We start from the raw sequence: 14,753 nt of genomic DNA, 5'->3' as shown, positions 1-14,753 counted from the left end.
CCACCCCACCCCACCCCACTAGGCCTGGAATCGTCCAAACACGTCTTCAAAATGTTCCTCCCTCCCACAAAAGGAAAAATGGTTATATTTTTCACTACTTTTAATATTTTTATAAGATACATTTTATACACTTTTTAATATTAAACGATACTTATTTAAGTAGTTCTGGTTAACATTTGTCTTAATGTATTAATTACTATCTGTGAATAAAAAAATTATTTATATATTTTTCTTTTTTATTAATATATTATAATAAAATATAATAAATTAAAATTACAAAAGAATTATATAATAAAATTATCAATTTAGAAATATATATATATGTGTGTGTTATGTGATATTGTTGAGAGTTAAAAGAAAAATGCTTCGAACCCCCATTGGGGTCGACCCTCAGTGAGGTGGCGCGCCGTAATTGGACAAAAAAAAAACTGTTTTTATTTTTTTTTTTTGAGTTTCAATCAGTGAAAACTCGCCACCTCACTGGAGGTATGCAGCATAGTCGGAGTTAAAATATCCTCATCTCCTATCTTAATCAAACCATAACCAGCCACTGCACCCCTAATAGACCACCAACCAACCACTTCACCCCACTACACCACCAACTAACCAAACCTTTCACTACCCAACCAACCATTCACCTAGTCTACTCTACCACTGCTGAAAGAGAAAGAGATTCCGAAACACCACGTGACCATACTTCAAGTCAATCATTAATTACTTAATCTCATGTTATTCTCTCATCCCCAATATAAATCATAAGTTTTTATCCTTCTCTACTAATCAAAATTTTATGAAATATCACTTGTCTATATTTCGAGAATACTGAATAATCACTCCTCAAATCCCCCCTCGTGACAATAGCAAAGGAGGATTTGTAGTGGCAAAGGAGGCTGGAGCATGGGAGTGATGATGGTTGTGGTGTTGGATTTGCATGGGAGTAGTAGCAATGGGTGGTGGGTTACATAGAGAATTTTCAAAGTTGGAGAAGAAAGTATTTTGATTTTATTTAAAACTTAGTTACGTGAATTGAGAAATTTTTTATAAAAAAAAAAAAATCAAATTAAATGTTATGTGAAGTAAATAAATAGTGTGAATTGAGTAGATGTAATTCAAAGATCAAAGTTGCTATGTGCTTTCTTCACAACATTCAAAAAAAAAAAAAAAAAAAAAAAGAGAGAGAGAGAGAGAGAGAGAGAGAGAGAGAGAGAGATGGCAGAGCATTGTATAGGCCATCAAGAAAAATTACCTCCTTTTTTCTTTCTTTTCAGTAAAAAATCATAACAGCAGCAGCATAAAGAAGCTTCATATCCATCATCACAGATTCAACTTATTTTTTTTTTTTTTTTTCACTCGTAAACTATAATGATGAGTACATCACATCTCCATTTCTCTCTTCCTCCAGTAAAAGAGAAGAAAAAGAAAGAAAAAAAGAATGCCTAAATGATTCACATGGTCAACTTTTTATCTTATTTCAGTATAAAAAATAACTCTATAATTATCATTTTTTTTTTTTATGAAAAGAAATTTGGTTAAATTAGATCTCCAAGGCAACTGGCACTTCAGCTATAGGTGTGCTCATCCTGCAAAACCATAACAAATAAAAAATAAAAAAAAATAATCAGACAAAATAAACTAACATTTTGTATAATTTCATCAACTAACTAGCTTTTGATTTTTTTTACCTAATTACAAAAGCATGATTTCAAATGCTTGTGCTACCCAGCAACTGCGGATTTGCCAATTAGGACTTGGTGATTGAAAAGAATAGTTATAGACAAAATTACAAGTTGGTACCTGTTGAAACGAGGAAATGCATGGAAAAAAAAAAATTAGACAATCATAAAAGGAATTTACAAACCAAAGTAAGAGAAAGAAAGAAAGAAATAAATAAAGGCATATTTGATTGGATAGATTAGAGTATGAGATTGGAATTATTAATCTGTGGGTACAATTATCCTATATTTGTTTTAACATTTTAGTTTAGGATTATTAATCCAACAAATTTGTAGGATTATTAGTAATGGGGTAGAGGTGAGATTATTAATCCAATAGATAATTTATCTTATTAATCCAATTGGATAGTGAATACCACACTAATTTGATAGGATTATTAATACCTCACTATTAATCTTGTGAATCAAACCTGGCCTAAAAGGTTTTGACCTTCAGATTGCAAGCACATAATTTTGGAAAATTGATTTTCAAATCTGTTGTTGTCGACAGCCTCCAATTGATTGACGAAAATTACCTCAAGTCACGGAGATGGAAATCCCCAACCACTAACTTCTCTACCACTTATTCACCATGGAGCCATAGTTTCATCGCACAACCTGCAAACAGGAGACCAAATGACCAAAAAAAAAGATTAAGAATAAGCAAGAGATTTTCTCAATCTGAAAACTTTAATAGACAAAGATTTGATTTACAACAACACTTTCAGAAATATGCCGAAGTAGTTCTGCTCATTTAATGCGGAACTTGAATTCAAATAACCCACAAGTTTTAATGCCCACATGTAAGTTCTCATGGCTCCACCTTGTTCAGCTTGAAAGCAACATTGGGTAGACCAAAACAAATCCACAATTTGAGTAGTCCTCACCAATTCATTTTAAAACTTTTTTTCTTTTTCGTTCTTGGGAATGGAAGAGATAGATTCAGGGGAGGGGTCAAGTAGTCACCTTACCGATTGAGTAGCAAGATCACGTTGAATTGGTAAACAAAGTTGAAATTCTTTCCTCATTTTTGGCATTTGCCTCAAATCCTGTTAATAGTACATGATAACCTATTTCAATTCAATTAAAAAAACAAAAACAAAAACAAAAAAAAAACAAAACAAAAGGAACTGCAATCAGTCAAAGAATTCACTAGTTACCGGGCCCTTTCTCAGCAAAAGACCTTCCAAAGAGTCTGTATCCTGTATGACTGCTTTGTATCATGGTGACAAAATCATTCCTAAAGAACAAAAGCTATGAATCTTAAAAAGAGGAACCATCAAAAAGCACATATACACACACAAAGAGAGACAGAGAAAGAGAGCTTACGTGAATTTGGATCCTTTCTTTAATAGAAATTAAGGTCAGTGTATCCATATGCGTGTGGCAACAACTCTTCTACCTCAATCCTAGAACTGGAACAACTCGTGCTTTTCTTGATTCGGCTACGACTAATAGACTCAACCTCTGCCAAAAATACACTATAGACTGGTCTATGATCCGAGAATCTGGATTCTCCACGAACATAAGATATTTGATGAAGGCCTCTACCATACCATAATATTCTATCACACCTTTACATACAAAATTCATCAGATTAGTTGTTTGCATTTCAATAATTCCAGAACAATGTTCATGTATGATCGATAATCCAATTTTTTTCCCACTTGTGTGAGTTAGAATTCCTCGAGTTTAAAGCACCCTTATGTTACTTTATTTGAAAAGAATAATAAAGATTACCATGCAGGCGTTCTTCGCTTCTCTTTTCGGTGCATAGCATCCCCAGCATATCTATCTGAATTATTTGAGTACTTGTATGTGGGAGGGAAATAAATCTTTCCTTCATTCCATCCCTCAAAAACACGTCCCCAACTCTGCTCTATCCGAAGCTGCTGAGAAAAGCCATGAAAGATTCAAATTCAGCAGCTCTAAAAGTAACAGTTTAGGAGAGACGAAGAGATTTTCTTAGCACATTGCACCCAAATTAAATAAATACAATAAAAATGACACAAAATAATATTAAATTTCCTTGCAAGGGTTTTATTGACATGCCTGGTCATTTTCTAACAAAGCCCTCCAATTGCGCATCTCAACAAGAGCCTTTGCAGAACGGTAACACAGCGCAATCCGGTAATTCAAATCCCCGAGCCAAATGATTCGACTATGTCAACACAAACATACACTAAAATTTGATAAATATAAGCTAAAGAGTAAACTTCTTCTAAATATTGATCCTTAATCAAACAAAACAAAAAGATTGCAATGACATAATCAAAATTCAGCAAATGGGGGCATTACTCATGCTCGAGGATTGTTTGAGGGGAATTCTCATCACCCGTGTCATGAAACTGTGGAAACCTTGTCTTCCTGAGAATTTCCATGACATCAGAGTTTCTTCGCAGCTCATCACCCTCCTTCTGCCCAGAGGTTAAATGGCTACAAACAAAGCAGAAGCTTGTTTGGTGCAAAGACATGCTAATTGAAATTGAACCCTGCAAAACCAAAGTGAAAGATTTTTGCATTTTGCTTAACTACGTAATTTTCACATTCAAACCTCAGAAAAAACTTCCCTTAAAGCAAAAATGTACCTTATTTCCAAGATAACCCATCAATCCTCTCCCCACACAAGAAACTTTCATGTTGTGAACATCATCTCTTAGATCTCTCTTTACCCATACTGAGAGAAAAATCCCAACCATTTGTTTACTGGCAACCAAACAGTACCTTGACTGCCCCATTTGTCTCTCTCTATCCTCCATTGAAATAGACCCGTTGTAAGACATTGGCGAGTAATGTGTGGCACACGGAGAATAATCTCCAGTCTCATTCTCATCATCGGATAAACCCCATCTGAAATTCGGGTCATAATCACTCGGCCTATGCCCAAAGATAACACGATCACAAACACTGAATCTCCGGTCAAGTCTAGGTTGTGGCATTGACATGTCATTGTCCGCCATTCTCATGCTTCGACTCAATGACTGAAACGAGCGACGATGAAAGAAAGATGAGGCCTTTTGTCTTGTTGATCCCTCAAAATCTGCATCAAGTTCTACAATTGGATCAGGAATTGGGGAAGGTGTGTGGCAACCACCACTTGTGCCGGGAAGACTGTTCAGAGTCTTTCGGATTAATGCTAGCCATTTTCTAGCAGGGCCATTGTCTTCTGTACCCAAAACATTACCAGCATTTAAAGGAACAATTTCTTGAAACCTAGTTGAAAACAAATCAATTAAATATCATATCATAGTCCAAACAAAAGCCAAAGATAAAGATAAAGCAAAATGAATTTTTGATTGATGAAACTCACCCAAGAACATAAATGTCAGCAGGAGGAGAAGCATGAAGCCAATCTTCAAGATTCAAATAACTAGGAGGAGATTTTCCAGCCACATTCCATGTAGCTACAAATATCCTATTTTCACAAATCAAAAAACAAACTATTTTCACAAAACCAAGTAAAAATCCAATAAAATGAATAAGAATATAACACAACACACCTATAGTTATGCACATCTGTTGCTTGGGAGGCCTCTAGATCAATCTTACTTCGCCGGACACGATCAGAGCTCCTCCTACTTGATCTCTCTGTTGATGGGAACAGAGTGAATTAAACAAGTTAAAAATGCAAAGAAAGACAATTTTTTTGATTTATTTTTAAAAAATTTTGAAATGTAATTTAGGTAAAATTTAGTGGGGTTGAAGGGTGGTTGTGGTCCAGAGCAATACTGATTGTCTGATGCTGAACCTGTTTTGCTTTTCTTGATATTGCATGCCTCCCTCTCTGAGTAGTTACTCCATTCTTCATCACCACCTGAAAAAGAAAAAACAAAAACAAAATAAAGTTGTTAAAGCTGTTAGCTTTCCACTGTTACTCTGCATCAATTGCAAATATTCAAAACAGAAAACAACAAAATTTTATCTATTTGAAAGCAAAAACACTCAAATCTTTAGAATTTCAGAAAGAAGAAGAAAACAAAAACAGATCTTGAGCTACAAATAGAAGGGGCAGAACAGAAGATAACCCATTAAAACCCAAATATTTTGGCACTATACTAACAGTCATTGACGCCGAATAACAGTGAAGAAGCTATTGAATGACAATCCCTTTTTTATTTTTTTTAAGATAAAAGCTCCCAAAGATTTCAGAACCCTAAATTAGATTGGGATTGTAGGCAAGCAGAAACCTTGCTGAACGACGTCGTCTGCATGGAAATCTTCTGACTTGCTCTTGATATTGAACCATTTCTTGACCAGGGTCTTGGGCCATGAAAGCTTCATCAACACCACAAATGTCAGCAATCTTTTTATATATACGACAATAGAGAGAGAGAGAGAGAGAGAGAGAGAGAGAGAGAGAGAACAATGAAGGGTAATTCAGAATTTCTCATTTGCCAAACAAACCTTGCTTTTCTTGGAGTTCCCATCTATCATTGTTTCACAACTTCATGTAGATATATCACCGATTCACAGAAAAATTGTATTGAAAAAGCCAAGAACGAAGAAAAGAACGCTCTGAAATCGCTAGTAAGAAAGAGAGAATAGAATGGAGTGCTCTGTTTTCTGAAGATAATAAAAGAGAAAACGATTGATGGGAAGAGGAAATCCCAGTTTCTTGGTATTTAGGTTTCTGGGTAAGCAAACACGAGGTCAAATCGAAAGAACCCTGTTGGGCTATTTTCTTTTGGCTTTCTCTTTTATGTTTAGTCAAAGAGAAAACAGAGGAAAGAGAAAGAAAACAGAGAAAAATATTTCAAAAAAAAAAAAAAACAGAGAGGGAGGGAGGGACACAACACAACACTGATGCGTGGAAGTAATACTATGAGATTCTGATGTTAGAACAAGACAATGTAATTATGTAGGAGACATAAAAGATGAGAGAGAGAGAGAGAGTGAGTGAGAGTGGGGGTTGTTTTCTCTCTTCTTAAACCTCGTTGTGAGTACACAGCAAAAATATCGAATTTGGAGAGAATAAAGTGCAAGAGAGTAACCCAAGAATGGGCGATATTGTGGTTAAGATTTGGAATTTAAACTCTAAATTTATAGGATTAATTTTTTTTTTTTGAATCAATTTCTTGGATGAAGTACAGTTATTAGAAGGTTAGGTTTCAAGTTGTCTAATCAGTACTTGGTATAGATTCAATACTCCTCCGCTGTGCAGATTTTGACTTAAGCGGAGCTTATCTTGAGAGCTTATTTTGGGAGGTCGGGACAAGTTCTCAGGTTATAGTCTACTCACTCAGAACGGCTAATAGGACACCTTGGTAGGTGATCTCTGCAAGAGGCGCTACCTTGCACCGGCAAGAAGATAAGAAAAATTTTCCTATAAAAAAAAAATAAATAAATAAAAAAAGTGCAAGAGAGCTCTCTTCTCTCTGCTTTTTACCCCAAATCGAATGCTGGGCAAGCAATATTTTAGCTACCCAACAACACTCAAAGCTGCCCGGGCCCCCTGGTTCTTTCTCTCACTAGGCTTTCTCTCTCTAAAATTCTGCCCGAGGTCAGCAAACTAGGTTGATCTGAAATCCAAGACAACACCCCCATCTTCCCATTAAAAGCAGTTATATAAAAGAATTGGGAAAAGCTGAGTATAAGAAGAAGAAAAAAAAAAGGGGAAAGATTATGGGAAAAAAATAGTATAATTTTATATTTTTTAATTCATAATTATAAAAAAGGATATCAGTCATGAGGTACAATTATAGATTTTAGATTTCAAGAATTATAATTAAAGAAAAAAAATTGATCATAACTAAAAAAAAATAATATAATTGAATGTGCATATCGTATATCTTTTCAAGGGGTATATATAATTGAATTTAAAAAAAAAAAAATAGATGAAGGAAATCTGTTGAGAATTTGTTTATTTTTCTGTATTTTTTATTCTTTAGGGATTGTTTGGATGATCTAATTAAATATATTTTTTTTAACTTTTTATGAAAAAATATATAATATGATAAAGAGATGATGTGACCCAAATAAATAAATAAGATATTTTACTTTAACACATGCCAAACAATCCCTAAATTTGACAAAAATAGAAAAGATATAGTTTGAAATTTTGTTTTAAGAAACTTGTGTTTGAATTTTAAATTTGCAGAATAATAAATAGCTTATTTGATATAAATATTTTGTAAGATAAAAATTGATAATTAAAAAATATAAATTAAAAGTATTTTAGTCTTAACTTTTACACAATAATGTTTTGTAGGAAACTTTTGTTCTTGGAAAAATTATTAGCAATCTCACATCATTATTAGTACCTACGTGGTATAACTATTTACTAATAAAAACAAGCTTTCGTTTGGGATATGGATAGCTTTTTGACTTTTTAGTTATTTTAGGCCAAGTTTGGGAAGATCTAAAAAAGCCAAAAAGCCAAAAAGTTACTCAAAAAGTTAAAAAGTTAACACTATTCACCAAAAGTCAACAATTACGGCTGCACAACTCCCAATTCAAATTTTTCCCTACAAATCAATTTTTACAATTTTTTATTACACATTTTTCAATAAAAAGTCAAAAAGTTAACCCAAACATCCATATTTTCAACCTCAATTTTTTAGTCCAAAAAGATAAAAAGTACACTTTTTTAGTCTTCCCAAACTTGGCCTTAGTTTGGGATTAAAAAATCTTATTTGGGACGGACTTTTTGAGTTTTTTGACTTTTGTGAGAGAAAAAATGAAATAATTATGATTTGGATGTGACATTTTATCTTATTGATTTTTTAGTCTATTTTGTTTTTTTATGACTAAAATAGCCAAAAAAAAAAAACCTATGCCAAAACATAGCCAAAATAAAACTAATGAATTTCATTATGTGAATGTGATTAAATGAATTCCATATTAATTTTTCATATATATGATGAGATTTATTCATCTCATTAAGTATTTTAATATGAAATAGTGATATCAAATATTAATGGTGAGTAAGTGATATTAGACATTTATTATCTTCACTGATTTCAATACATAGAATTTTTGCATGTGTAGGACTATTTCTCCAATGTAGATTGTTGGGGGTTTAATTATTAATTTAATAAAATTATTTTAACTTATTAAACTTTAATTTTTTTAGATTGTTTGATATCCCCTCAAAACCTTCACCCGCTAATGTCCATTACAACAATGTGTTTGTTTAATGAGAAAAATTGAGGTTCTTTTGTTCTATTCTGGACCAATGTCTATAGTCATTGTCATTGGATTTGCTATAGAGCATGTATTTGTGCATGGATTAATGTGAAGATTGTGCTTAGGGAATATATTTAAATGAAATTGTACTTAATTACATTAATTTAGGAACTTGTTAGGCTAGTTAGGAGTCCCTAACCTAACTTGACTCACATCACAAGCACGATCTTTCAACAAAATATTTTTTTGAATTAAACTCTCAAGACTTTAAAATTTTAATTAAATAATCTTTAAGACACATGGCACATGACACATGTGAAAGATTGTGCTTGGTTTCCCATCTTAGACTTAATCTTCACATTTCACATTTCAAGAATCTTAACAATCAATTAGTGTATTAGTTTATGTATAGATTTAAGGATTAAACTAATAGAATTGACTGCCAAACAATCCAAGAAGGCTTAGCCCTCATCTCCCAAATGGGAATACCTAGCAAACCCAAGTGAAGCTTTCCACCACCATTGTAGCCTTTGGTGGCCCAACCATAGGCTTTCAAGACTTGTCTTAATCATCCTAATTGTTCAACCAGAAGCTCTCATTACTCCCTTTTTTTTTCTTTTTCTTTTTTCTTTTTTAATATATATATTATTTGCACTCTTCTTTTTATCCCAAAAAAAAAAAAAAATTCAAGTGATTCTCTTTTGTTTACTAAAAATACTCTAGTTTGTCTTTAAAATATATATATATATTTTTTTTAAAAAAAAAGAAGGCATGCAAATTATAATTTTAATAGTTGTGAATAAGAAGTATATTATGTTAAAATATTTATAATCACAATACACATTTTATATATTCTAAAATTTTTGTATATTCTTATATATTTTTTTGCACATTGTTCAACACTAACAACCACCCTAAAAATTATTTTTAACATTTAAAAAAAAAATCAAGAACATTTATATTTATGTATCTCTTCGCATTCAAATACTTCACTTTCCCTTTTAGTCACTCAATCCCAACGGAGTGTCAAGAAAATAGAAGAAAATTATGGTTCGAGGGCCAACCAAATGAGCAAGGTACAAAATTCTTACATATTATTAACCTGCTCATTTTTTATCATTCTTGTCATGGCATTCTTTAGTTAATGAGGAATCTCTTTAAAGTAACGAGACATAGAACCCATTCATATAATATAATTTTAAGGACTTATTTGTCATAACTTAAAAAAGTCAAAAAATCACTATTCTATTTAAGTCACATCATTTTATTTAAGTCTCTTTATCACATCACTTCAAATCTAACCCATACTCAACCCATATTTCATAAAAAGTCAAAAAGGATCATCTCAAATCACTGCTAAATATGTATAATTACTTGCAAATCATACATATCAGGTTAGAGCAAATATAATACCAAGAAGATTTGAATCTAGTATAATGAGTAGTATTGAGATTGTTAAAACTCTTATGTGGGCAAGAAGACTGTAAGATGGATTCCTGGTAATGGTACGATCATCATATATAGATGTCTATTTTGAATGGCTCCAATTCATGTAATAGAGGAATGATGACTGAATAAAAATTAAAGAACAAAGGGCTCAAATGGTAAATGCCATCATATAGAGGTATAAAGGGGTTGATGTAAGTATAGTATCTTTCACTTTCCTAGTGAGGGACTGTTAGATGCACATAGCATTGTCATGAGAATGGGATCAAATGGGGACAACCATATGCTTGGGATTCAATTATGATAAGGATGAATTTATGATTCACCAATCTTTCTTTTTAGTGGCATTTAACTTATCCCCAACCTATATGCCACCAAGAATGGATGACATCAGATAAAAAGAGAAGTCGTATCGTGCAGCAATGAGTATGGGATTTTGGCATCATGCTCCATCAGTGTATGCCTCAAACTTTTTATCCAAGACTTGTCATTAATGCTTCTTGTAGCCCTCGTTCAAATTACGAAAAATCTCTTTAGAAATGGAAGCCACGATATATTCACTAAATTCTGATTTTAAAAGAAGTCTCATGTACTGAATCTCATTAATATTGAAAATTTGATTATTTCTTGCTCACATATAGTGAATATAAAGGGCACTGTTGGGACCCATAGACTCGACACAGATTGGACTACAACGATCTAAATTGCTCATTTTGTAAATCATTGTGGAGATCATTTATAAAAATAAAAAATCAAATTAATCCGATATTCACAAGTACATAATTTCATTATTTTTACGTTTAGAAAAATAGGCGACAAATATAATTTTAACATAAATCATTCATTTTTTTTTTAAACAAACATGATAAAATTATATAATTATGAATATCACATCAATTTAATTTCTTCCATAACTAATCCACACACACAGATCTACAAAATAAATTGTTTATATCGTCGTAGTGAAACATATTATGAACCCATGGGTCCAAATAGGATTCTAGAGTGGATTGGCAAGAACCCCGTTTCTTTTTTTAACAGTCATGCTAACAAGTGTCCTTAGGACATAAAAAAATAAAAATAAAAATTACAAGACACTGTTAAAGTTCATAATACAATTTTCAAAATGCTCTCTTTATGCAATTTCTAACATAAAACAATGCCTCCTAAAACACTCGTGATCTTTTTTTAAATTATTTTTTTGTTACTATTGCCCTTGTACTAGCAATGAGGTGAGGCAATGAGAGAGAGAGAGAGAGAGAGAGAGAAACGAGGCAGTCAAAGGATCGATCGGGGAAGATGATCTTTGATTTGTACTTTGAGGAAAGTATGATCTTCTCTTGGGGAGGATGTAATTTGATTTCTTTCTTGTTTCTTTTTTGCTTTTTTCTTCTTAAAAAAAAAAACAGTCTTAAGCCAACAGTCGCACTTTTTTTTTTTCCACACAGATTTCATAAACATTTTAAGCAGTTATGCTTTGGGATTAACTCTTTGGAATTAATGGTGAGGAAAACAATTAATGGTGAGGAAAATCACCCCTGCACAATTAGTGGTTTTCCTACAGACGGCGCCAATTTTCCTACAAACCACGCATTTTTAGCAGTTTCTTTTGTCTTTGGAATTAACTCTGTCCCCTTGTGTCATTTTCGATACCCATCTCCATCTGCCAAAAGAATTAGGCATTTCCAAAGCACCCCCTGCTTCTCTTGCGCTTATTAGCATACATGTATATTGTATATATGTTTAGACTTAAACTGTACTTCAAGTGGTTATAAGGGAATATTCATATGCCAGTGAGGTGTGATCTTAAATTTGAGTCAATGTAATGGCATCTGCTCACTGTAATAATCTAATTCTACTAATCTATTATTCTATTGCATAATAAACAAATAATAAATGAATAAAGCTCAAGGAATACTGCACCAAACAGGACATTACTAAAAGAATGTTGATGTAATTATAACAATTTTTTCTAAACTTTAAGAATAGTTAGTATAATAATTTACTCATTTAAGGCCAAACGGAGCATATATGACTATTTCTTGTAGTCCAATCACTTAAAGATAGATAAATATTATTCAGTCTCATTAAAGACCATTTCTAAACTAGTGAACTGCTGGAGATAATGGTTGGCCTGATTTATTTTTTGATTCAAATGGTTGGCCAGTTTGCAGATGAAGTTGCAGGAATGTTACATGATTTCTATGGTGTATGACAACAGTACTCAAATGAAAAGAATAATTCGAGATTTTTGTTATTAATAAGTTTGAATATAGTCAAATGCATGCAATCTTACCCTTATGTGAAGAAAGATTGCTTTCGTGGTGGCCAAATCACAATGGAATAACCTACCATTGCACCAAGATCTGCCCTCACAACAGTACTCGCAAGAAAATCAAAAAAAAAAAAAAAGTTGGACATGTTTAAATGTATCGAAGCTTTTCATGTTGGGTAGGGTAAGGAGGACATTTTTGTTTTTACCAAACAATAATGAGTTAATTTTTCAGTTGAGTTCATTGACCAGGGCAAAGATGTTGTCACTATCCCTCTTTGCCTTTCACTTTCTGAGCCCCATGTCGCCCATCAAATCAAAAGAGGTCCTCTGTTTCTCTGTATTTATTGTATCCTCCCCTCCAGTCATAACCAACTACCACGTTTCATTTGGGCCTGTATTGTAGATGGTTATTGAAGTCTATAAATATCATCCCCCATTGCATCCACCCCCGTGATAATTTATTTTTATTTGTCAAGCATGAGTTAAAAAGAAAGAAGGGTCATACTTTGATACACACCTCATTCCTGGTGTGTACCCGATGTAAATTATAATATTTATAGTATGAGTAATGCTATAGATATACAAAAAAAATTATTAAATATTTTACCAAACACTGGGTGTGTGACCCACACTCATACCCATGTATAAGTGTTTGGTAAAAAATTTGAAACCTAATATTTTTGTTGTGGTGTTAGATTACCACAAATGTTATAACTAAATCTTATTTCAATCATAACTAAATAAAAAATAAAAGAGTCATAACCAAACGCCATAAAAGATATAATGAAACACTTTTTACATCATAACTAACATTACAATGGTCATAACTAACACTATAATGAGTCATAATAAAATCATAACTAATACTACAATAAGTTATAACCAAATACTATAAATATCATAATTAGGACATACAATACATACCTCAAGAGGGTGTATGTATGGTAGAATTTCCCTAAAAAGAATTATAAAATAAAAAATAAATAAATGATGGCATATGGCTTGGGTGGATAAGTTCAAGGAAGGGTCTTCAATCTTCAACTTCTAACTAAATTTGGAACAAGTTACCCTCTTTTGTTTTAGTTACACCTACCAAAAGCCTACTCATCCTTGCATGTTTAGGAAGTGTGTTGCACAATCAATCTCTTTCATGCTAAGAATTCGTTTGAAAAGTGAGTTGATTTTTTGATTTTTTTAATTTGAGATTAAAAAGTTTCATTTGAAAAAGATTTATTAATTTTTTTTACTTTTTGTGAGAAAAATAATGTAATAATTATAAATTGGATGTGATATTTTGTCTTATTGGACTAAAAAGTTTATTTTTTCTTTTTGTGACTAAGATAACCCCAAACCCACCCAACCCATTCTTCCCAAACGAAGCCTAAGTGCATCTAGGACACAAGAAAGGACAAATAAATAAATAAATAAACACAAAGCAGTTTTAACCTATTTCAATATATTTTTTATTAATTTCATAATTCTTTTTTTTGACCTAGTTTCAATGCACTTTCTACATAAATCCTGATATTAAACAATTAGCATTTGTCTTCTTATATAATTGTTGTCTTCTTATATAATTCAGTTGTAACTTCCTATAAATAAATTTGAACTCAAAATTAAATTATTTGTTCTCAACTTTCAATAGATATCACTAATCTACAGTGGAAAAGTGGTTTTGCAATACTCCTTTAATCCAAACAAATTCTTGAAAGATTCTCCCAACTATCACTTGAAATAGAAATAAAACTTCGATCGATGGTGCTAGAATTAGTATTTCGACTAGCAAATTAGCTTTTATTGAAAGAGTAATTTTGTGAGTTTCTAATACCAATTTTTTTTTGCACATACATTTTTTTCTCATCCCTTCCTTTTATCATCACTTTGTCAAGACCCATCTCTCTACCGTATTCTTTAGAGAGGGATAGCTTGGCTTCACCTGACATGATCTGGCCGACTTATCCAATATACTTGGCTAAGTCATGTGGCCCAAGTACCCTTTATTTGGCGTGTTCATCATCCTATTTCTATATCTATTCGATAATGACTTAGAGTCCAGTAGGTTTTAACCTCGTTTGGCCCATCTAAAATGAGCTTGGTTGTACTCTATTAGCCGTTTTTAATTTATTTTTACTCGATTCCCTCATCTTTATACATATCTATCTTTATCTATAACCAAACACATCCCTTCATTTATT

The 14,753-nt window shown here is 32.3% G+C and overlaps 1 protein-coding gene across 7 annotated transcripts; it reads right to left on the bottom strand.

Annotated features, from left to right (window-relative positions):
- Nucleotides 1-1,225: 1,225 nt before the first annotated feature.
- On the bottom strand, nucleotides 1,226-6,711 carry LOC114287829 (type I inositol polyphosphate 5-phosphatase 4). 7 transcript variants are annotated; one of them, XM_082899550.1, is made up of 15 exons: nucleotides 6,117-6,711; nucleotides 5,900-5,987; nucleotides 5,442-5,526; nucleotides 5,213-5,300; nucleotides 5,023-5,127; nucleotides 4,301-4,925; nucleotides 4,011-4,204; nucleotides 3,765-3,873; nucleotides 3,453-3,604; nucleotides 3,042-3,286; nucleotides 2,873-2,952; nucleotides 2,679-2,761; nucleotides 2,249-2,330; nucleotides 1,683-1,794; nucleotides 1,226-1,580 (listed from the first exon to the last, which is right to left on the bottom strand). In XM_082899550.1, exons 1-10 carry the CDS (start codon nucleotides 6,137-6,139, stop codon nucleotides 3,061-3,063), a joined length of 1,695 nt encoding a protein of 564 aa, XP_082755676.1. In that variant the 5' UTR covers nucleotides 6,140-6,711; the 3' UTR covers nucleotides 1,226-1,580; nucleotides 1,683-1,794; nucleotides 2,249-2,330; nucleotides 2,679-2,761; nucleotides 2,873-2,952; nucleotides 3,042-3,060. The 7 variants fall into 7 exon arrangements, with proteins under 7 accessions (XP_082755676.1, XP_028087083.1, XP_082755677.1 ...); XM_028231282.2 differs by having other exon boundaries at nucleotides 2,118-2,330; nucleotides 2,684-2,761; XM_082899551.1 differs by having other exon boundaries at nucleotides 2,684-2,761.
- Between the last annotated feature and the right edge of the window lie 8,042 nt (nucleotides 6,712-14,753).

This window comes from Camellia sinensis, chromosome 12 (genome assembly GCF_055761805.1).
Source record: "Camellia sinensis isolate YWXY chromosome 12, ASM5576180v1, whole genome shotgun sequence".
Lineage (NCBI taxonomy): Eukaryota > Viridiplantae > Streptophyta > Magnoliopsida > Ericales > Theaceae > Camellia > Camellia sinensis.
This window is presented reverse-complemented; position numbering and strand designations above follow the sequence as displayed.